Genomic DNA, 23,340 nt, shown 5'->3' with positions numbered 1-23,340 from the left:
TCATCGTTGATCCCATGCACTGTGAGAAGCTCTGGGTCGTAAAACTTGAAAAATTTTCTCAGACCGTTGATGCTCTCCCATATGTGCCTGCCAAAAAAAGTGTTAGTGCCTTATAATAATTTAACTATAATTTGATATAAGGTTAATTAGATTAAAGAAGAGTATACATCATTCCAAACAGCATTCCCTGGTTGCCGATGTAGTCACACGTAGCAACCTGCTGTAAATCCTCTCCAGATAACATGATCTGGTACGCGGTGCAATGAATCCTCGGGGGACAGGAATTGTGATTATATCACGTTTATCTTTGAGCCTTAGGAATTCATGAATCATCCATTTTAGCGAATTAGGGATCAACGCCATCTTCTCTTCCGTGAACAAGTCATCTTCCCGTGCACCACGACCTTGTGGAGAAAGCATCGGAGCTTTCCCCTTTGACGCATCACGTCTTGAGGGCGGTTGAGCGAGTGGACCCTAAACAAAACAGAACATAATATATATATATTTATATATATATATATATATCAAATTTTATCCAAATTCTACCGAAATTTCGGCAGCATAACGGTTGTAATTGAATGACCCCAAAAATTTTGAACATGGCTGTATAACGACAAATAACACATATATAACAGTAGTTTGTTCATCCATCCCACCGCAGCACATATATTCGCAGAACCTACTTCACTACGGATGAATATTGAAGATATTCAAACTCCACTAATCATTAATAATTAATTTGAGTTGAGAAGTTACCTCGGTTGTTAAAATTAAGTGTTTAGGCCAAGGAAGGAACATCTGGTATACGTCCCTAACATATCTGCACTCTTCAATTGGGACTGGGATTTCAGCGTCCTCTTGCAGGATTTCCGAAACCATGATCCGGGCATGTGAATCATCGTACTCCTGGCAGTGAACTTTGATCATACCCACATGCTCGTACAAATACCCTCCGGCCACAATATTGTCGATGTTGTCAGAGCAGAGATGTACTTGCTGATTAAGGGCCGCATGGTCATCAAAATTGTATAGGATACCTTGGTCGTTGAGGGAAATAAACTCCTCAGCATAAATTTGTGGTTGTACCTCATCCTGAGGAGCGTATGATTGTGGAACATACGCCTCACCAGCCACCTTTCCTTCTTCCTCTTGTTCGGCAGCGTTCCTCTGCTGCTTAAGGGATTGGACTTCGGCTTTTAATTTTTCAATCTCCTTCGCTTGCCGAGCCACAACATCAGACACTTCCCTTTTCTTCCTACCGAACAGTTGAGATGCCCTGGTCAGGAACCTACAAATCATAAAATGCAAATTAGCAACGATTTCATTTGTGTAACTAAATAAATAACATTTGAAGTAATAGCATACCCAGCAGCCCTGACACGTCCAGGATGCTCTGGTGTCCCGAGCGCCTGCGTGAGGATATCGTTTTGGCCCTGGACCTGAATTTGTCCCTGACTAAGCTTCTCCTCTAATTGAGCCTAATGCACGCATATATTCAAGCAATTAGTATATGAATTATATACACTAACTCATGAGTAGAACTCAATTAAGGATTAATATATACTTACTATCTTCTCTGCAATTTCCTTGTCGTAATCAGTGACAAGTTTTCTACTCTTGGTGCGAGATTTAATCCAAACACGGTGGCGGGGGGGATCTGCAACTTTGACGTCCTTTTTCTACATAACGTTATAACAATGAAATGAGTACCAATTAAATTGTATAGCACATTATAGCACATTAAATTTTAAGTATTACTTACCACAGCTTCCCGTACGTTCACCATTCCACTCCGACCACTTCGATGTCTGGATTGAATTTTTGAGGAACGTTCACGTTGCACCTTACTCAATTCCTACAATGCCAAAAAAATACATTAGATACATGTACTTGTATTTAAGAGTTTATCTTAGTGTTAATATAATTAGCGTACCAGAAATTCAGGAGTTATTCGACTTTCAACAAATTTGCACCAAACAACCATTAGTTTTTTTATTTTTTTGCGTCTTTCCATACTTAAAATCTACAAGTTGAACTTGTTGGAGAATTTGTTCCCCAGACAGTGGCAAAGGAGCCATATCACCCTCTTCAGTACCATCGAATGCTTTCTTCTTCCGTCTATCAGGATGATTTGCAGGCAAGTACCGTCTGTGACCCATATAACACATCTTGTGTCCATTTGCCAAGCGACGAGCCGATGTGTTAGTGCAACAAATCGGACAACCTTCGTAACCTTTTGTGCTTAAGCCTGATAAATTACTATAAGCAGGGAAATCACTGACAATCCACAACAACACAGCTTTCAGATTAAAAAATTCTTTTTTAAAACCATCATAGACCTGAACCCCGTTCTCATACAATTCTATTAAATCGTCAATCAATGGTTCCAAATATACATCGATATTATGTCCAGGTTGTTGCGGGCCTGATATCATTAAAGAAAGCATGTTAAATTTTCTCTTCATCACTAACGAGGGAGGAAGATTGTACATAACTAGGAAGACAGGCCATGAACTATGACGACTACTTAGAGATCTATGTGGATTTACTCCATCCGCAGACAGACCGAGACGAATGTGTCTTGGTTCAGATTTGAATTCAGGATTTATGTAGTTTACTTTTTTCCAAGCTTGGGAATCTGCAGGATGTCTAAGTTTTCCATCTTTCACTCTCTTGGTCTCATGCCTAATCAAATTTTCAGAATGTTCTGCACTACGATATAATCGTTTCAGTCGCGGAATCAAAGGCATGTACCACATCACTTTTTGGGGGATAAGTTTCCTATTCTCCTTACTCTTGTTTACTTTATGGCGGGATAAACCGCAAGTCGGGCAATAATTCATGTCTGCATATTCCTTACGATATAAAATGCAATCGTTCGGACATGCATGAATTTTTTCATACTTTAATCCTATAGAATTTAACGTTTTTTTCACTTCATAAGTAGATTCCGGGAAGCAGTTGGCAAATGGTAAGATATCTTTAAAAGCAGCTAAAAATTGAGTAAAACATTTATCACTCACTCCATTTTCTGCTTTTATGTTGTAAAACTTTACCATTGTTGGTAATCTTAATTTTTTACAACCATCGAACAGAGGTTTATCAGCATCACTAAGAAAATTATCGAATTTCTCAGGATCATTAAGAAATTCCTCCTGTGCTTCGTTAAGCAAGTCCAATGGATAATCATCGAAATTATTACCCTCGATATCATCTACCCCCCGCTTTCCTAATGGATATGGTCCAATTAGTATAACTTCTATTGAAACCTCGTAAATACACATGGTCATTAATCATTGTAATATTCCCTTTAGATACATTACAACAATCTACACACGGACAATGAATACGATCGTGATTTGTAGAATTCTTTAAGGCAAACTCTAAAAATGCATCGAACCCTACTTGAAATCGCAGTGTGTCTCTCTCCTCACGCATCCATGATTTATCCATAACAAAAATCCTATCCAAAAAAATTCAGTAATTAGTAACTAATTATAGCTAGTTACTAATTACACAATGTAACTAACTAAGTTTCTCACAATTTATTCATATTAATTTATAAATTACTCAAATTCTCGTTTTAGATTAGTTCATATTATTAGGTTGTTTTGTTGATTAGAATGTTGGTAAAATGTTAAATATTTTTAATAAATAAAATTGAGGGGGAAAATTTTTGGTAAAGCAATAAAGGTATTAACTAATATTTTCCCCTTTTAATTAACTTTTGCTCTTTATTTTCTTTGAAAAATAAAAATCCACATTGAACCTCTCAAATGAAAGAAAAAAAAAATAAAAAAAGAAGGATTTTATATGTTTATTTTGTTAATGTATTTAGTAACTAATTATATCTAGTTACTAATTACACAATGTAACTAACTAAGTTTCTCACACAATTTATTCATATTAATTTATAAATTACTCAAATTTTCGTTTTAGATTAGTTCATGTTATTAGGTTGTTTAGTTGATTAGAATGTTGGTAAAATTAAAAAGTTTACATAAATGTGAATATTATTATTTTTTATGTGACCTAACTTCTTATTACTATGTTATAATTAACTAGTTATTTGTATTATGTAAATATTATGAATGGTTTTAGTAAGATTTATCCTAATTCTACCGAAATTTCGGCAGCATAACGGCTGTAATTGGACGTTCCCAAAAATTTTACAAGTGCCTAAAATAACAAACAAAACAGATAAACAATACAAAATTAATCCACCCATCCGACCGCAGTACATGTATTCGCAGAACCTACTTCACTACGGATGAATATTTAAGATATTCAAACTCAACTAACATGCATTGATAATTAATTATATATTAAGAAAAAGTTAGTTAAAGTATATACCTATAATTGCAAGCCCAAATACGCTACACACAAAATTATGCCGAACCCCTATAATATAAAGAAATACAACGAAATTACAAAATTAATTATTTCATAACTTATAACTAGTTATAAAAAATTGTAACAAGTTACTTAGTTACTAAATTATACATACATATATATAATCAATTATATCTCACACTATTATCTCAAAAAAATAAAATTATATCACACACTAATTCAATTTTAAAATTTTTATTTCTAAACTAATGAAATCCCTCCAATGTCATTTTATTCACAATAAATATATATTGCAAAAAATATATAAAATACAATTACAAAATTTATTTCCATAAAAAATATACACACACTATACACACACAATATATACACACATTATATACAAATATTCAATAAAATATACAAATACATATATATACTATACATTGAGGTATAAATTATTACCTAATAACCGCAATCCGACGACCACCGTAAAAAATCCCGGCACTATACACATAAAACACAAAAATATTACTAATAAAATAAAAAAAACTCAAATAATAATTTATAAAAACAAAAAATAAAACAATATACATAATACAATAAGAATAGAAGCAATATTTATACCTTAAACGAGGTTGAGATTCAAAGATTTCTCAAGAAAAATGGGTAGCCGGATTTCACACCCAAACTTTACTATTTGGGTTCGGATGACACTCAAAGAGGGTAAAAAATCAAAACTTTTTAGGTGTATGTTATTAAGTATCGAAAATGGAGGATTTTAAAAAAAAATGGGCTGAAATGGTTGAGAAATGGGGGAGATAGGGTGGGGAGAAGGTGGGTCGGCGAGGGTTTGGGCTGGATGTTTTGCTCTCTGGTTTTTGCTGGGTGGGGAAATGGTTGAGTGAAATGAAGGAGGAAGAGGAAGCCATAGGGTTTATACAGAGGTCGACCCTATGGCGTCGGTTCCTTCATAGGAACCGACGGCATAGGGTACACGTGTCAGGATATCGTGTACCCTATGCCGTCGGTTCCTATGCAGGAACCGACGGCATAGGGTATTTCAGAAAAAAAAAATAAAAATTAATTTCCAACCGCCTCTAAATGGTATAATGCAATTTTATACCTACGGTTTTTATCAAAAAACCGCCTCTAAATGTCAATTTCGAACATAGCGGGTATTTTCACACCCTTTAGCTTCCCTTTTTATAAATGGGGTTGAAAAAACTGCCTTTAACATTGTAGTAGTGACAAAAACAAAATATCTATCCCTACACAATATTAATCGGCTAAGAAAATACTCATATACAATTAAAAATATTAAGTTTATATATATTGATTAATTAGTTAATTTAAAAAAATATCAGTAAAACAAAAGTATCTGAAGGAAGTCTCATAAGTCTCATAAGCTTTACATATATAATTATAAATAATAAATATTTACTATTTCATTCTTCATTCAATGGTTTTTACTTTTGTCAATATATGCTTCTTATTAATGAACATTATAATGAGTATGTGTTATTGGATAGCATTGTTATGCTTAATCTCGTGAGGAGATACCATATCGTATTGTTATGTTTAGTCTCAAAACCACAATTGGTAATATTTACCATTAATATTCTCTTTTTATCTTCAACTCAATCTAACATTTTTACACCAAGCCATGTACAGATTTATTTCAATGATTCACATTAGAGAAAAGAGTGAATTATTTTCTTGTATGTTTAGTTAATAAAATTTTATAATTGATTTAAAATTTCATTTTTTTATGTACTAGTGAGAAAATATTTTATTTATTAAGCATATCTTTTTTCCAAATATGATGATATGTTTTTACTGTATATTCGTTCAATACATGAATCCCAATAATGTTTAAAAATTGCTATAAATCATTTTTTCTACTTATATTTTTATTTATGAGAGTAACCGACAAGAGTATTGTCAATATTAATCATCAATAAATTCTTCGAAACATGTCTAAGTCTATGAGAATGAATTATGCGAGAAGTATTTAAAAAAATAGGTGATGATATATTTTTAGTTAATTTTTTTTTAAAAAAAATAACTTATTATTTATTTATGGGATGTTTTTATTTTTTTTCTTTTCAATTTTATATAAATTTTTTCACTCTTTATTTATTGTTTTAATTAGATTTTTATTATAGTTTTATATAAAATTGAGGTATAATAATAATAATATTGAATGAATGATAATCAATATATATTTATATAAAATTGAAGTATGAGATGGTGACATAAGTTCAAAATTTGGAATAAAATCTAAGAATAAGAATTGAGATTTAGGAAGGAAGGTAGTGAGATACGATTATGAAAATTGGTAAGATTCAATAATGACAACATTTTTTTTATTTTATTTTGAATGACAACAATTTTAAAAGATCGATTATTAAAATAATATATTATGGGGAACTCCAATTTTTCCCTACACCATTTATTTATTTTAGTAATAACAATTTTTTTATTTTTTATTTTTAAAAAACAAAACAATTTATAATTTATGTATACATTGATAATCATATTAATTTTAAACTTTTTAATAAATCATTCTAAATAATAATAATAATTAATAATTTTATCATTACTATATATTAGAATTATTTGTTTATTATCATTCTAAAAAATTAAATTAACGGCGTGAAGAGCGGCTATATTACCTAGTTTTTAATAGTAATTTTAATTGTGTTTAACCATTCAAAAAAATTGTGCTTAAAGTAATGTGATTTTTTTTTTCTTTTTTTCATTTTTTTCTACTAGATTTTTTAATAGTTTAAATAGGGGATTGTTTTCTTCACATTTTTAAATAGGGCAAAATATACGATTTGTTTTGTCAGATTTTTTTAAAAAGATAATTTATAATTGTTTTGTCCCTTAATCACGGAAGAGTAAAATTAATATATCATCTTTCTTCTTTAAAGAAAAGAAAAAAGAGTAAAAGAAATATCTTCATCAAATAAGATTAAAAATTTAAAATATATAAAAACCAAATCCTAATCGTATTAGGATGTTTTAAATTTAACTTTAGTTCTATATAAGACCATAGCTTATGATTTTCCTCAATCACACCTTCACCTCTCAATCACACCTTCCTTCACCTCCAATAGAAAGAGATTCTCATTCTTCAGTTAGTGCAAGAATGGCGGTTGTTAGTCGTCGCTACGTGAGGTTGAGTTTTGATGATACTCCTTATATTCCTAATTTTACTCGTCATGATGGTATCAAATTTATAGTCTTTCATGTACGCTTAAGCCACACAATCATCGACTACTCTGAGAATTTATTATTACCAACTACCACTACTACTAAGACACATTACCTTGACCAAAGAAGCTTCTTGATAATGCATGACACCCTCACTCAAATCGTTCTCATGGGGTCGAATTTAGAGCTCCCCTTCATCGATCTCGCTACCCCCCACATATCAACTTTTGCGTTGCGCAATTTAGAAGCCAACCCCAACTCCCTCTATGTCGCTGTATCTATCAATATCCATACCATAACTGCACGCTTTCCTACTCCTCTTCAGCAACAGCAGCAAGACGAGGATGTACTTGACCGTAGCTTCAGAGAGGCGCTTGACACTGTTCAGACTGTCCCTGCCACGCAAGACTCCATTCGCGCCCTTCAAGACTTAAGCGATGATGACGACGGTTTGAGTAGCGAGACTTGCAGTATCTGTTTGGAGAAGATTTCATCTTTTGGTGATTGTAGAAGCAAAGGGGTAGAGATGCCTTGTTCTCATGTGTTTCACAAGGATTGCATTGTTCAATGGCTCGAAATTAGCCACTTGTGCCCTTTGTGCCGCTACCCAATGCCTACCACCACTTCTTCTTCATCTTGATCAATGATGATACTGTTAAATTTACTCCAACTTTACAGATTAATTATCAACTTCCTGTAATTTTCTGTTTTATATATATTCAGCAAACTGTAACTTTGTTTTGAGTTGTAATTATTGTTTTCTTTTACCTTTTCTTTCTTTCTTTGTTAGAATGGTATGCACTATTATATCTTTCACAAATATTTCCATAAGAAAACTGTAAAAACATGTCCAACTTAAATAATCATTCCAATATGAGTTAAAAGTTTTCAGGCTGATAATAAAGTGCAGCCTATCGAAAAAAGAAAAAAAAAAATTAGTGCCATTCTCTTGCAATTAAACGGATTTTCTCTAAAGAGCGATATTTAGTTCATATATTTTTTTTTGGATTTTTTAATATTTTAAAATATATTCAATATATAATAATTTTTGAAAGAAAAATACAATTATTTACATTATAATTTTTTGTAAAAAAAAATGATGATTTATAATTGTTTTATCTTTTCAATTTAAATCACGAAAAATAAATAATGTTGCCTGCATATTTAAATCTTCATTTAAAAAAAGAAAAAAAAAAAGGTAATAATCCTTAGGAAACTTAGTCAAAACTAATAAAATCTAAAAAGGAAACTAAATCCTAATCATATTAGTTTAGGAAACTTCTATATCTCCTACTCCTAATACGTTTATTATAAATCTCTCTACTGAAGTTTTATATATAAGATCGTATTTCTCAATTAAATACTCATAGTTTCAAATCTCCAACAATAATACTCGACTAAGTTTATTATCATATCACTCTCTATTAGTAGCAAGTTTCATTCAGGTATGTTTACTACTTTACTATGATTTATGTAGTTCATAATATAATATATATATATATGTAGCGTTTTTTCTTTTAAAATGCATATAATGTCGCATATATATATAAAAAAAAATGTTTCTTTCTTGGATGTAGATATAAGGCTTGAAGAATAATGAAGCCGATAAGGAGAAAAAATAATGTCTCAAGAGAAATCAGTATTTCTTGTACAAAGAAAATTCAGAAACAAAGCAAGAGTGACCCAAAATTTACAGATGATGAGACTAGTCTTCCAATAAATTCAACAAAGACTATTGATTGGCTTCCCAATGATTTAATTGTGGATATACTAGCTCATGTTGCTACCATATCAATTTCTGATTTTTTCAATGCTAAATTAAGGTAATTATTACATGTTTATTTTATTCCCTTAATTAATAAACACGTATCCCTTTCCCATAATATTTGAACCTTATATTTTGTAAATATATATATTTTAATATAAGCAATATAAGACTTGGAGTTTATCAACTTTTTCTTAAAAAAATTTTATATTCAAAAATATTTAATTTGATCAAAATTGAGCCTAAGTAACTATTTTTAATCTTCTATAAAACACAAGGTCCAAATATTACTTCTTTAAAAGCAACGGCTCCAAATGAGTAATAATATTAACACATCATCCAAAAGATAATATATAATAATTTATTATTATCATTATTATAAACTTAATTATTGTCAAGTTAATTTTTATTTCAAATTTAGTATTAGTGTTGCATCTTAAATTATTATATATATTCTTAATTAAAAATGTTATTTTTGTGCAGTTGGAAATTGTTTAATAAATTAGCCAAAGATAATGATCACTATATTTATAATAAACTATCACTTGATGAGCTTTCTTGTCACCCATGGGATTTGTACATGTCCGAGGAAGCAACTACCCTCTTCACGAAATGCCTCAACAGTCAAAATTCAGAAGCCATGTATCGATTAGGGGTGGTAATAATTACATAACTTTTTTAATATCACGCATAATTGTTTATTTTATTTTTAATTATATTTCTAATTTTTTTATATATATAATATTTATACAGACTGAATACTTGAATTTTCACAAGAAAAAGAAGTCTGGTATAGAACTGTTAGAAAAAGCTGCCAATGCAGGTCATCTTGGAGCTTCTTATTTTATGGGTATCATCTTAATTTGTAAAGAAGAAGATGAAAGTGATGATGAAACAAAGCAAAGTGGTATTAGGCATGGAATACAATTGTTGGGTCGTGTTAAAACAAGTGCCCAAATGAGAGAATGCCGAGAGAAATTGAAGCATATAGCTCAAAAATTATGGCTTACTCAAAATCATAACTTTCTCATTCCAAAGTTATTTCAGTGCCAATTTCCAAACCGAAAACGAAAGTCGTGGCCTTTGTTGGATGATTATTCGCATTCGTTATGTTGCAACACATGCCGATTTAACTATGAAATTGTTTATGTTTGCAATTTAATAGTTGGTACTTCTTTGTTTTCATGTCAAACTTGTCAACAATAATGGTTTAATATTTATTAATTATTTAAGAGTATTTGTTAAAGTACTCACTATTTGTTATATTAAAAATCTTCACTATTAAAAAAAATTGTAGAATTTTAATATTTTTTTATATAGTATTTATATAAAATTTAATACTTATCTTATTAAAATTATTTTCTTAAAAAAGATAAATAGATGCATTTATTTTCATTGCTTTGTAATCATTTTAATGTTTTTACGTTTCTTTTTGAAAAATAATAACAAATAATAATTTTTAAATCATATTCCAAGCAAAAAGATTTACCCTAACATTTTCAAAAAAAAAAAAAAAACTCGTTACAAGGTAAGTTAATTTTTGTTTTTTAGAAAAAATAAATAAATGACCTTTTATGTCAAAAAAAAAAAAAAAAAAAAAGCAAATAACCATTTTTTTTTTTTTGAATGAAAAGGATGCTTTTATTTAAACTTTAATATCATCCAGTACAATTCTTAGCAAATCATAAGGAGAGGTATCCTTAACAAAAAAACGATCTGACAAATAACAAGAATTACGCGCAAGGAAATGCGCGGCCTTATTAGCAGAACGTTTAACAAAACACAAACTAACATGAGACATCTGTGAAAGCAGGTGTTGACAATCTTGAACCAACATACCAAATGTAGAAGGCAAAGCAACACTGGTATGTATGGCTTGAACCGCCAGTAAGCAGTCGGACTCAAGCACAATTCTGCCCCATGATTTATCCTTGATCCAACTGAGAGCCTCTTTGATGCCAATCAATTCAACAAGCTCAGGAGAAGATGTCCCATTCTTATTAAAAGAACCAGCTTCAATGATCTCTCCATGACAGTCTCGAGCAATGAAACCAAAGCCAAAAGAATGCATTGCCTCAAAGATAGCCCCATCCACATTAATCTTTACCATATTCCTTTCCGGTTTCGTCCAGTGCTCTGCCTCCTTCCCTATCTCGAAATGAGACAAATGAGGCTCCAATTTAGATTGTTGAGCACACTGCCATTGGTAAAGATGAGTTCTTGCAGAAAGAATTACCTCAGCTGCTGTAGTAGATTTTTGATTCCATAGCAAATTGTTTCTTGCATTCCAAATGGCCCAAGCGACCATAAGAGCTTCCTCAAGTTGTTCACCTGAGTTACTACTCATTAAATCTTGGAACCAAGAATAAAAATAATGCTGAGAGAAAGAAATGATGTTGAGAGAAGATCGAACCCAGCAAGACTTAGCAAAGTTACAACTCACTAAAACATGCATTATAGACTCTTCGGCCGTGTTGCAGAAGCTACATAAGTTGTTAACATAGACATGTTTAGAGTTGAGTTCAACTTTAGTAGCAAGTATACCAGACATAGCTCTCCACCCGAAGTGAAGGACCTTCGGTTGCACCTTCAGCTTCCAGAAATTTTTCCATAAACCCGAATCCACACCAGCAGGAATTGACTGGTTTCTTAGCCATCTGTATGCACTTTTAACAGAGTAAAAACCAGTTTTTTCTTTACTCCAAGACCAGCAGTCTTCGTGTACAGTTAAAGGCAATGGAATACTCAAAATTAATCTTTGATCTCTCTCATTAAACAGGTCCTTAATGATGTCCATATCCCATTGTTTATCATTGATACACATTAAAGAAGACACCAACTGGTTTGCAAGTGCAGGGTGATCCGATTGAACAAAAGGACAATCTTCATGAGGCAGCCACGGGACATCAAGAATAGGAGTTTGCAAGCCACTAGCAATACTCTTTCTTACCCCTGCCAACATTAGATTTTTTGTTTCAAACAAGCTTCTCCACACATAGCTTGGGTTGTTTCCCAAAGGGGCAGCCAAGAAAGAACTTTTAGGGAAATACCTTGCTTTGAATACCCTTGTTACTAATGCAGATTCATGCACCAACAACCTCCATGATTGCTTTCCCAATAATGCAATATTATACTGTCTAAGATCTTTAAAACCAAGACCCCCACTATTCTTATGATTGCATAACTTATTCCAGCTCAACCAAGACACCCCACGGCTTTGCTTTTGTGATTGCCACCAGTACTTGCTCATAACACTTTCAATGGCTTTACAAGTCTTCATAGGCAACAGAAAAACAGACATTGCATGATTCGGATTAGCTTGAGCCACTGTTTTAAGAAGAAGTTCTTTACCTGCCTTTGATAAGAACCGTCCTTCCCAACTAAGAATACGCTTACACACTTTGTCCTTCACGAAATCGAATACTGCATTCTTATTTCTTCCAATTGTGCAAGGAAGACCTAAGTACAGGCTGTTCTCCCCTGCTTCCTGAATTCCCATCTTTTGACAAGTGAGAGTACGCATAGCAGGCTGTGTGTTACAGCTGAAGAAGACAGACGATTTCGAAAAGTTTATCTTCTGTCCAGAGGCAATTTCAAAGTCATGAAGAAGAGTTAATATCTTGTCGGAGTCATCATCATTAGCACGACAAAATACATAACTATCATCATATCATGACGTACTTATTCACCTGACATTTATTTTTAAAAAATATTTTTCACTAAAAGTCTCCACTTCATAGCTTCCATTTCTCTCATGTTTCAGAATTCAATAATTTATATTCTATTTAATGAATTTTTTTATATATATTTTTAAAATGACTTTTTTTTTATTAATTTATTAATAGATTTATACACTACTTATTTATTATAGTGTGGTTTAAGAAGGGAAATTTGACAATATATGCTTAAAAATAAATGGTACACTAAAAATATGCTAGCATATTTTACATTATGCAAAATATACTTAAACCATTTTTTCCTTACAATTTTACCCCTAAAACAAATAAAAAATAAAATTCATAACACTTTCTCTCTCTCTATCTCTCGGATTTCTCTCTCTCTCTCTCTCTCTCTCTCTCTCTCTCTCTCTCTCTCTCTCTCTCTCTCTCTCTCTCTCTCTCTCTCTCTCTCTCTCTCTCTCTCTCTCTCTCTCTCTCTCTCTCTCTCTCTCTCTCTCTCTCTCTCTCTCTCTCTCTCTCTAGAATACACACATTGCCACCACCGGAGCTAGTGTTCGACCGCCTTACTCAAAGGGAACTTGAAACCCAACCAAAGCTCTAAGAAAGTCATTCCTTTAAACAATAATGGGTATGTAATTTCTTTAGTAATTATTGTTTGATTTAGATGTATTTATGTTGAAAGTAATAGATCTACACATATCCGTGGTTTTTATGTACCCTTTTGACACCCTTTGTCAATGAAACACGAAATGCAGCAAGTCTGCGTGTTTACTGGTTTTTTTGCAATTTTAGCAATATTTTTCGACATGGTTAGCGACATTTAGCGATTACTAGCTGACAAGAGGTTAGGGATGACATTTAACAACATGTATCGACATGTCGCGACACAAGTCGCGACACATAGAATTATTGTGTTAAATTGTGGATATTTTTATTTTTCTCGACACGTTGGCGACGTTTGTCGACATACTTTTTTTGTAATTGGTTCGCGATAAGTAGCGATAGGTTCGCGATATCTTGCGACATCTTGGTTTTTTATAATTTGTGGTCATTTTGGTTTGCAGATTCAAATGTGTTTGTAGTTGTACTATATGATGGGGCTTGGGCAGTTGAAGGTTTCAACTGGATATTCAATAATCCAAAAAGTAAGATGTTAATGTTTGAGGTTGACACTACTTTAGAAAAGATGAATGATATTTTGTATGAAGAGTTGGATATAGACCCTATTGTGTATAAACTGAAAATAGAGGTGTGTTATATGTACATGAAAGGCAATATGATACCGCCAGAAGTTTTAGTGAAAGATAGTCAAGTAAGATTGTTCTTAAGAATGAAGGCAAAAATGAGTGTGGAGAACTTGCTGCCACTGTTTGTGACTAAGGTTAAAAGGCATGCGCTTTTGGGGCCTACTCCGCCAACTGTCCTCCCAAGAAGTGTTGTTGGGAGTTTTGTCCCAGAAACAGATCCAGCCGTAGGGATGAATGAGCAGGCCCCTACTAATATAGATGAGGATAATAGGGTTGACTATGAATTTGACCAGTTCAATGAGTTTGATGGTGCATTTTACAACAATGATCCTATAGTAGATTTGAACGAGGATGGTGATGCGGAGTTGGAAGTTCATGAACCTATGAGGTACCTTCTTTAAGGTTAGAACTACCTCCACCATCTCCACCACGTCCAAGGGAGCAAAGGAAAGACCAAAAAAGAAAAACCCCTCGGAGTGAAAATCATGAAACACCAGGCACCAGTAGCAGCCGCCCAGGTCCTCCTCATAGTACTGTACCATCTGATTTTGAAGTTTGTACAAAATTCAAACCTATTGTGTGGACAAGGGAAGACATAGAGGAAAATAATGTTTATACAACTTCTCTTACTGGTACACATTCAGGGGAAATATATGTTGGCAAGCTGTATACAAATAAGACTGAATTGAAAAATGTGGTTGGAAGGTTTGCATTGAAAATGAATTTTGAGTTCATGGTGAAGAAGTCTGGGACCGATGTTTTTTATGCAACTTGCAGGGGTTCAGATTGCAAATGGAGAGTGAGGGGGAGGAAGAGGGCACGTTGTGACATGTTTGAGGTTACTGTATTCCACAACGAACACACATGTAGCCTGGATTGTAGACATCCTGATAACCGTCAAGCAGTACCGTGGGTTGTTGGCCACCTCATTAAGAACAAGTTCAAATCAGATGGAACTAAGTATAAAGCTAAAGACATACAAAGGGATATGTTTCAGGAGTATGGGATCAAGATGAGCTATGAGAAGGCTTGGAGGTGCCGAGAGAAGGGACTTATGTATTCGAGGGGTACGCCAGCAGCAGCTTATAGTTAGTTACCTGGTTACTTTTACGTGCTGGAACAGAAGAATCCAGGTACTATTACAGACATTATCACAGAGGATAACAGGTTCAAGTACTGTTTCTGGTCACTGGCTGCTTGTAGGAGGGGATTTAAGTTTTGTCGTCCTGTGATTAGTATCGACGGCACGTTCTTGAAGACAAGGTTTGGGGGCACAATGCTAGTTGCTGTAGCGTACGATGCAAATAACCAATTGTTTCCGATTGCCTTTGCAATTGTTGACAGCGAGAATCATGACTCTTGGAAGTATTTCTTGCAGAAGTTAAAGGAAGCGATTGGGGAGGTTGAAAACTTAGTGTTTGTATCGGATAGGCATCAAAGCATTGAACATGTTGTCGAGGTTATTTTCCCCGAAGCATGCCACTGTGCATGCTACAAACATATTTCTATGAATGTCACCCACAAGTTCAAGACTGATGTATGTAACACGCAAATATGGCTGGCCGCTTACGCATGGTCGAAGAGGGAATGTGATAGACATTTGCAGGTGCTCCGACAGATGGATCCTCACATCGCTGCTTATGTTGACAATATAGGATTAGAAAAATGGGCTCGTCCTTATTGTCTAGGAGACAGGTACAACATCATGACAAACAACGCTGCAGAAAGCCTTAACAACGTGACTGAAGAATTCCGGGCATATCCAATAACTACTCTAGTTGAGTTCATAAGGTTCACACTACAAAATTGGTTTGCTAACCGTCTCGAGAAGGCAAGTAAGTGTGTTACCCCTTTGGCAACTCATTTTGAGGAAGATTTGATAAAGCAACACGAGGATGGTAGACGTAGAAGTGTCCTACGTAACGGTGCATAATTGTTTAATGTTGGAAGAGGTGCTGACGGTTCTGACTTTGAAAAAGGCGGAGATGTGAACTTAGTTGAGAGAACATGCACTTGCGGCATGTTCCAATTGTTGAAAATTCCGTGTCCCCATGCATGTGCCGCAGCGCTTACTCAGAATGTCAGTGTCTACGCTCTGTCATCCCCCTATTACACAAAGGACACGTGGAAGAATACTTACGATGCAACAATTAATCTTGTGGGCGAGGAGGATGAATGGGTGCTTCCAGAACACATGCAGAACATGAGAATCGGTGTACCAGTGGAGAAAAAACCTGTAGGTCGTCCAAGAAAGAGCAATGCAGGAAGACTACGGACTAACCGATTTCCATCGAACGGTCAAAAAGTCAAGGAACCACGCAAATGTTCAAACTGTGGCGCATTGGGACACAACAAAGCTACTTGCAAGGCCAGGGTTTGAGCATCATTTTCGTTTTTAAATTGCATGCTTTATTATTATTATGGTTTATGACATGTTACTTGTATTTTTTTATGTATGACTATGTTTTATCGACATTTTTTCGACATTATTTTCTGTGTATGTGGTTGTTTACTCACACTATCTCAGATTTTTGTATATAACTGTGTATTTCACGACACTTTGCGATATGTAGCGACATTTTCACGATATGTTTGGAAATTTAATTTATTCTGGACAAAGTGCGACTTTCCACGACTACACTAGCGACATGTCGCGATATAGGAAGAACTTTTATTAATTCTGGAAAAATTAAAAAATCGCGACTTTCCACGACTACACTAGCGACATGTTGCGATATAGGAAGAACATTTATTAATTCTGGAAAAATTTAAAAACTGCGACTTTCCACGATTACACTAGCGACATGGTGCGATGTAGGAAGAACTTTTATTAATTCTGGAAAAAATTTAAAAATAGCGACGTTTCACGATTACTTTTGCGACATTTTGCGACATTAATGGAACTTTTATTCATTTAGTGAAAAGTCGATATCTAGCGACGTTTAACGATTACATTAGCGACATGTAGCGACATGTAGCCTTGCAATATTTGCATAGAGATCCAGGCTTCACTTGTTTACCATTTAAATAACCTAACTTGCAGCTACGGCAGCCTTCGGGGAACCCTGGTGGTGGAGCCGGCCATACACCTGTTTTGTTAAATTTTTTTTCAAGTTGTAGAAACCTCCACTCATTCATAAATCGTTCATCTTCAAAACGTTTCATGTCGTCAAGCACTTTTTGCATTTGAGGCGTAATTTCCCCACAATCAGGCTCCTGCTTGATCTCTTCAGGAGTAAGAATCAGGTATTTGCCCTTGTTCCTTCTAGTAGACATTGCTAAGAGAATTATCTTGTAGGGGTAAAAATTAAGAAAATGTGTAACTTATGAGATAGACAATTGGCTTTTATAGACAAAACTAGTAGTTGGGAAGGTGGGATAATAAATGTAAAAATTGAATTACACAATTGTACACATGTTTGTCATGCACAAAGCAATCTAGCAATTTTCGCGACATGTCGCGACACCGGGCGACATGTTATCGACATAGTGAAGTAGTTGGTTAGGCGGGATAATAAATGTCACACATTAATTACCATTTAATGTGGAAACGTCTTTTGTATCGACGTTTCGCGACCTATTTGCGACATGTTAACGACATCAATTGAAGAGCCAAAACATGATTTTACTATCGACATTTTAACGACATGTTCGCGGTGCTTTAGCGACATGAAACCAAACACTCAGAAACTAAATTTTTTCGACATGTTAACGATTTTGTAGCGACATGTAAGTAAAAATTTTAAAATTGAACACTTTTCGATATATAAAAACTGTACAGTACTAAAAAACAACTATGCAACTATGTTTGTACAATTGTAATGGAGTTCTTAAAATACAAAAAAATTACAACCCTTGTACCTATTTTACCACGTTAAGTTCTGATAAAACAAGTCTACACACCACCGATCTCTGAACATTCTCATGTTATCATCTGTAATGTTGTCCAAGGACCGATTCAGCATTAGGTGTTCGATGTACTCAAGTGCATACACCCCGCAATCACCACTGAAAAATTAACAACAAACACATTTAGAGACTGAACTGCATTTAAAGAGTAATGGCAAATGAAATAATAATATACTATATTAACAATTACCTTGTTCTACTTTGGGGAACCACCTCACTCGGCATGCGTCTAGCATGCATTGATCTGAGTTGGCTACTGTCCCCTAAGTCCACATTCAGAATGTTGTTGTTCACTTGATCATAATAGCCAGTAGACCTCAGCAGATGTGGAAACAACTGAGTCCAAGGTAGCATGATGGCATCAAACTGTACGTCGGTGGTGCATGCTAAATCATTATCGTACACCCGAATCTGCCACATATCAATATCTACCTCAACAGCAACCCAATGTTTTTGATGATCGAAGTACAGGACGAAGTATATGAAGTTCAAATCCTTCCAACATGGCATGTAACGGCTCTCCATACCCAGATAGTACTGGTTCACTGCATCTGGCCATTCAAACGTACTTCTGTCACCAGTCTGGCAGCTCCAAATGCCTATGAGGAATTGTGGAAGTGTTGTGTCCAAAATCACACCTGGCTGAGGGTACAACTCTGGAAAATGATGGCGTCTCCTCATCATCAAGTGTGATATGGCATCTATGTGCTGCATAAAAAAAAGAGAAGATTAATCAATGTCGTAAATAAAGTCGCGAAACGCTGCGAACAATGTCATTAGATAAATTTGCCGAGTGTCGCGACAATGTCGTGATAATGTCGCGACATGTCGTTAAACAGAACGTACTAAAAAAATAATGATAATGTCGCGAGAATGTCGTGACAATATCGCGACATGTCGACAAATAAAACAGAAAGAAAAAACTTCTGTATCAGCAACAATGTCGCAAAAATGTCGCGACATTGTCGCTAACACATAGACAATAAAATATATGTTGCAAAAAACATCAAATATACTAATTAATTATTAAATACTTACATTATCGTGAAGCCACTCCGCCTTTAGAAACAATGTTGTGAAGAACTTGACATCGCCAACACCGGTGTGCACATTCTTAGGTCGGGCATTGGGAATGTCTCCAATCAACCACCTCTTGAACGTACGAAGCAATCTACGGTCTGTTGGTCTCTCCGGGTCTACGTTCTCTGGAAGAACTCGCCTCTTTTTCTTTTCCGCAGTGTAGTCGTTCAAGTACTTTGACGGCTTCCTCTTCCTCACAAATGGCACATTTTCTGGGGGTCCAGGTAGAAGTAGGACTTCGTCCTGTGATTGTGTATCACCAATGGCCGTGATAATTGCTTCCAATGGAGTTGACGGTGCCTCGTTATCATCTGCTTCCCAATCTTCTGGGAAGACATCTTCGTTATCACTCTCCACTTGTTCCTCATTTTGCGGTGCAGGTGTGGGCTCTCCAGGTGTGGGAGCTCCTTTTACCATTGCCATCAACTCGTCCATCTTAGCCAGTAGAGTCTCCTTCAGATCTTTCTGACTCTCTGTGAAGGACCGCCTCATACTGAGATGGCTATTTACTAACCCCGTCTGTGCCAACATGACGGCTTCCTGCTGGGACTCAAGCTTCTCCAGCCGGGCCTCAATGCTATCCAACCTCTTTGCAAGGTCAGTGTCCACAGTTTGTCTTGGTTGGAGCGAAGGACACCGCCGAAGTAGATGGCTCGTGTACTTCAGGTGCCGGTGGTGGTGGAACTAAATTTGCCTTTGTCACGGCCTCGTTGATGGTCTTCGCTTGAGTTTCAAACACAGACTCCTGTGTACCATCAACGTCCACCGTTTGTTCCACATCCATCTCAAAGCAAAGAGGAGCTTTACCCTCATTAATACTCTTGAAGTATGCCTCTTCACTGGGCCGGGGAAACAAGCACTTCTTCACCACCAACTGAAACAAAAAAGAAAACACAGAATAATTAAAAACTGTGAAAAGAAATCAAAAATTATGATAATCGCAAAAAGCAGCACAATGTCGCTACATGTCGATAACATGTCGCGACATATGTCGCGATAAGCGATGCAGCAATTTCTTTTGCGACATCGCATAATGTCGCTAACATATCGCGAACAATGTCGCGAATGTTCATTTTCAATAAATTTTTAAAAAAATACAGAACAGTAAAGAAACATACCCGACTGTTGAATAACAGTGCAATGTCGGTTGCCTTGACATCTTGTTTCCGCTGGCCCTCCGGTGTTTTCCAGCTCAACATTCTGGGGAACTTGGTCCCGTTGCAGTGGGCATACTTCTTCCCCAACTTCTCAATTGCTTCGTATGCCCAGTACTGAAAGGCAGGTACATAGCCACTAACAGTGTACTTTGCCTCCTGAGCAATCTTCTTCCCCTTCTTCTTGTCAACATTATCCTTGTAATGTTGCATATTCTTTCCTAATGTCTCCATCAGCTTACGAAAAGCGCGCTCGCCCCACGGATACTTAAAGAAGAATTCGAGATCGATAACAAACTTCAACATCTCAGGCCAAACTTGGACATTGCCCTCCTTTGATACTAATACACCTTCAATGAAAGCGATCAGTCCAAGCTTGTAGGCATCATCTTTATCTTCGCACCTCTCAAGTTGGAGCATAAGGGAGTCCAACTGAACAGAACTCTTCCCTTCAAAATAAGTCCGAACTAGATGGTCGTTGGACTTGGCGTGTATTTCCTCGTCTGTAGGGGCACTACCCATAGGTAAGCCAGTAATGAGTCCAAACTCTATCCGTCCGAATCTCATGTCATTTCTCCCTACATGAAACCAAACCTCATCCTCCTTTTCTGTGTCCACTTTCATTTTTTGTAAGAGGAGGTTGTGGACCAACGCGCCGGAGAAAGTCAACTCTCCAGCTTCCCAAAAGTGTCCGAAAGGACTAGCCTTCACTGTGTCAACCAAATCCATCTCAGTAAACTTGGCCTTGATATATCTGAACCTATCTGTACCCCGATAGGTAAGACGTCCCGTGAAATGCGAGGAAATTGGAAGTTTAAGTTCAAAAAGCATCTGCAAAATTGTCAACAAATTTGTTAGAAGTATGTCGTGAAACATGTCGCAGTATGTCGCTATACATCGTGAAACATAATCCTAATCAAATCGCCAAATATGTCGCTAATATATCGCTAATGAATCGCTAAACACAAAAAGAAGGATGAAAAACTAGTCCTATGTATAACTATTATATATCGCTAATCATGTCACATATGATCGCAAACATGTCGCCAAACACACATACAAGTCGATAAAAATCACGAAACCTACGTACTAAATGCAATATCGCGAATTATGTCGCTAGTATATCGCCAACACGTCGTGAAAACCACGGTTATCATAAAATCCCCAACTTTTCTAGACGATATCGCGTTATGTCGTGAACATAGTCGCGATACGTCGCAAATTTTGCACAAAAACCAGAAAATATACCAAAACAATGAAATTCAAACGAAATCAAACAAATTGAACATAAACTAACTACATTACTTTACAATGAATCACAAACAATTAAAAAGTAATGAAACAACAAAAAAGTTTAGAAAAATACCTTCTTTTATTGTTTTGAATCTGGGTTTCGTTTGGGGGTGTCGCGAATTGGGGTTTCTCGATCTCGTCTCCGGTGGTAGCGATGTCCTCTGCTGGTCGTCTGGGGTTTCACGATTTCTTCTTCGAAGAGTTCGTGATGTCGTCTGAGATTGGTTTCGCGATTTCCTCTGGACGTCTGGGGTCGGGTGGTGAGGGGGTGGTCCGTCAGTGGAGAAGAAATGGGGTGTTGTGGGTGGTCCGGTGAGTGGGGTGAGTGGGGTGTCTGGGTTGCGAGAGAGAGAGAGAGAGAGAGAGAGAGAGAGAGAGAGAGAGAGAGAGAGAGAGAGAGAGAGAGAGAGAGAGAGAGAGAGAGAGAGAGAGAGAGAGAGAGAGAGAGAGAGAGAGAGAGAGAGAGAGAGAGAGAGAGAGAGAGAGAAAGTGAGAGTTAGAGGGAGAGTGAAAGTTTAAAATGGGGAGGGTAATGTTAGGATTAAAATTAATTGGAGAGTATTTTTTTTATTTTTGTTTACCTAGTATATTAAAACAATATATGCTATTCTTAAGCATATATTGTCAAATTTCCCTTTAAGAATATCCCATACCACATAAATAATAAAATAAATATATCAAAAATTGAAATTAATATTCTATTTTTAGTTTTTTTTTTCTTTATTACTTTGATGATATATCATATGACATGTAAACGATATACATTAGAGCAATATGAATATACCGCAAATTTAAATTAATTTCTTATTAAATGAGTTTTTTTTTTCACAAATATACAATAACATACAAAAACCATATATCATTAACCTAAACATGTATACGATAGTAAAAAAAAAATAATATGATGTATCATAGCACATAAGAACAAGATATACCCTACCACAAACTTAAATTAATATTCCATAATTTTTTTTATTTCATTCATTATATACCATAACACATAAAAACAATATAGCCTAATGAAATAAACTATATCTCAAACTTAAACTAATATTCTCCACAACTTTTTTTCTCTCTTTTGTTCATTATATACCACATCATATAAAACTAATATACCACACTCTTAAATTACTGTTTTTAAGATTTTTATTTTTTTCTTAATATACTATAACAGATAAAAAAGATACACTATAGTGTAAAATAAATAACCACACACTTAAAGTAATATTCATTTCTTTTGTAAGTTAGAGTAATATAACCACAAATTTAAACTAATATTAAGAGTTTTCTTTTTCTTTTTATAATATATAGCATAACATACAAAATTCATATACCACAAACCTTAAGAGATATACCATAGTGAAAACTAAATATATACAAAATCTATCAGTTAGAAATAAATATACTAACAACAAATAAATTTCTACATTTTTTTCTCTTTCCTTTATGTTATACCATAACAAATAAATTAACACACCACAAAGGAGACAAGAGATTGAGAATGGATAGAAAGCTACAGTAAAACTTTCAAGATTATAATTGTACATTCTTTGTCGAAATTTTAACAATAAGGACATTTTGCTAAATATTTGAAAAGGGGGACATTTACTTACTTTGAAATTTTAACAATAAGGCCATTTTGCTAAATATTTGAAAAG

The 23,340-nt window shown here is 34.8% G+C and overlaps 7 protein-coding genes across 7 annotated transcripts; 4 read left to right on the top strand and 3 right to left on the bottom strand.

Annotated features, from left to right (window-relative positions):
• Positions 1–940: 940 nt before the first annotated feature.
• On the bottom strand, positions 941–3,274 carry LOC133036386 (uncharacterized). The gene is made up of 2 exons (XM_061112993.1): positions 1,569–3,274; positions 941–1,478 (listed from the first exon to the last, which is right to left on the bottom strand). Exon 1 carries the CDS (start codon positions 3,057–3,059, stop codon positions 1,959–1,961), a length of 1,101 nt encoding a protein of 366 aa, XP_060968976.1. The 5' UTR covers positions 3,060–3,274; the 3' UTR covers positions 941–1,478; positions 1,569–1,958.
• A 4,215-nt stretch (positions 3,275–7,489) lies between these two features.
• LOC133033773 (putative RING-H2 finger protein ATL50) lies at positions 7,490–8,194 on the top strand. The gene has a single exon (XM_061108817.1). The coding sequence runs from the start codon at positions 7,490–7,492 to the stop codon at positions 8,192–8,194; it is 705 nt and encodes a 234-aa protein (XP_060964800.1).
• A 956-nt stretch (positions 8,195–9,150) lies between these two features.
• Positions 9,151–10,525, top strand: LOC133033767 (uncharacterized). The gene is made up of 3 exons (XM_061108816.1): positions 9,151–9,377; positions 9,803–9,977; positions 10,073–10,525. Exons 1-3 carry the CDS (start codon positions 9,151–9,153, stop codon positions 10,523–10,525), a joined length of 855 nt encoding a protein of 284 aa, XP_060964799.1.
• A 3,098-nt stretch (positions 10,526–13,623) lies between these two features.
• LOC133033758 (uncharacterized) lies at positions 13,624–16,179 on the top strand. Its single transcript, XM_061108815.1, has 4 exons — positions 13,624–13,627; positions 14,064–14,634; positions 14,835–15,273; positions 15,370–16,179. Exons 1-4 carry the CDS (start codon positions 13,624–13,626, stop codon positions 16,177–16,179), a joined length of 1,824 nt encoding a protein of 607 aa, XP_060964798.1.
• An 87-nt stretch (positions 16,180–16,266) lies between these two features.
• LOC133033750 (uncharacterized) lies at positions 16,267–16,626 on the top strand. The gene has a single exon (XM_061108814.1). It carries the CDS (start codon positions 16,267–16,269, stop codon positions 16,624–16,626), a length of 360 nt encoding a protein of 119 aa, XP_060964797.1.
• A 1,486-nt stretch (positions 16,627–18,112) lies between these two features.
• LOC133033743 (uncharacterized) lies at positions 18,113–19,727 on the bottom strand. The gene is made up of 3 exons (XM_061108813.1): positions 19,194–19,727; positions 18,346–18,863; positions 18,113–18,254 (listed from the first exon to the last, which is right to left on the bottom strand). Exons 1-3 carry the CDS (start codon positions 19,725–19,727, stop codon positions 18,113–18,115), a joined length of 1,194 nt encoding a protein of 397 aa, XP_060964796.1.
• Positions 19,728–19,833: 106 nt separating this feature from the next.
• On the bottom strand, positions 19,834–21,118 carry LOC133033740 (uncharacterized). Its single transcript, XM_061108811.1, has 2 exons — positions 20,354–21,118; positions 19,834–20,109 (listed from the first exon to the last, which is right to left on the bottom strand). Exons 1-2 carry the CDS (start codon positions 21,116–21,118, stop codon positions 19,834–19,836), a joined length of 1,041 nt encoding a protein of 346 aa, XP_060964794.1.
• Between the last annotated feature and the right edge of the window lie 2,222 nt (positions 21,119–23,340).

This window comes from Cannabis sativa, chromosome 1 (assembly GCF_029168945.1).
Source record: "Cannabis sativa cultivar Pink pepper isolate KNU-18-1 chromosome 1, ASM2916894v1, whole genome shotgun sequence".
Taxonomy (NCBI): domain Eukaryota; kingdom Viridiplantae; phylum Streptophyta; class Magnoliopsida; order Rosales; family Cannabaceae; genus Cannabis; species Cannabis sativa.
Note: the sequence above shows the minus strand (reverse complement) of the source record. Positions and strands in the feature narration are given on the sequence as shown.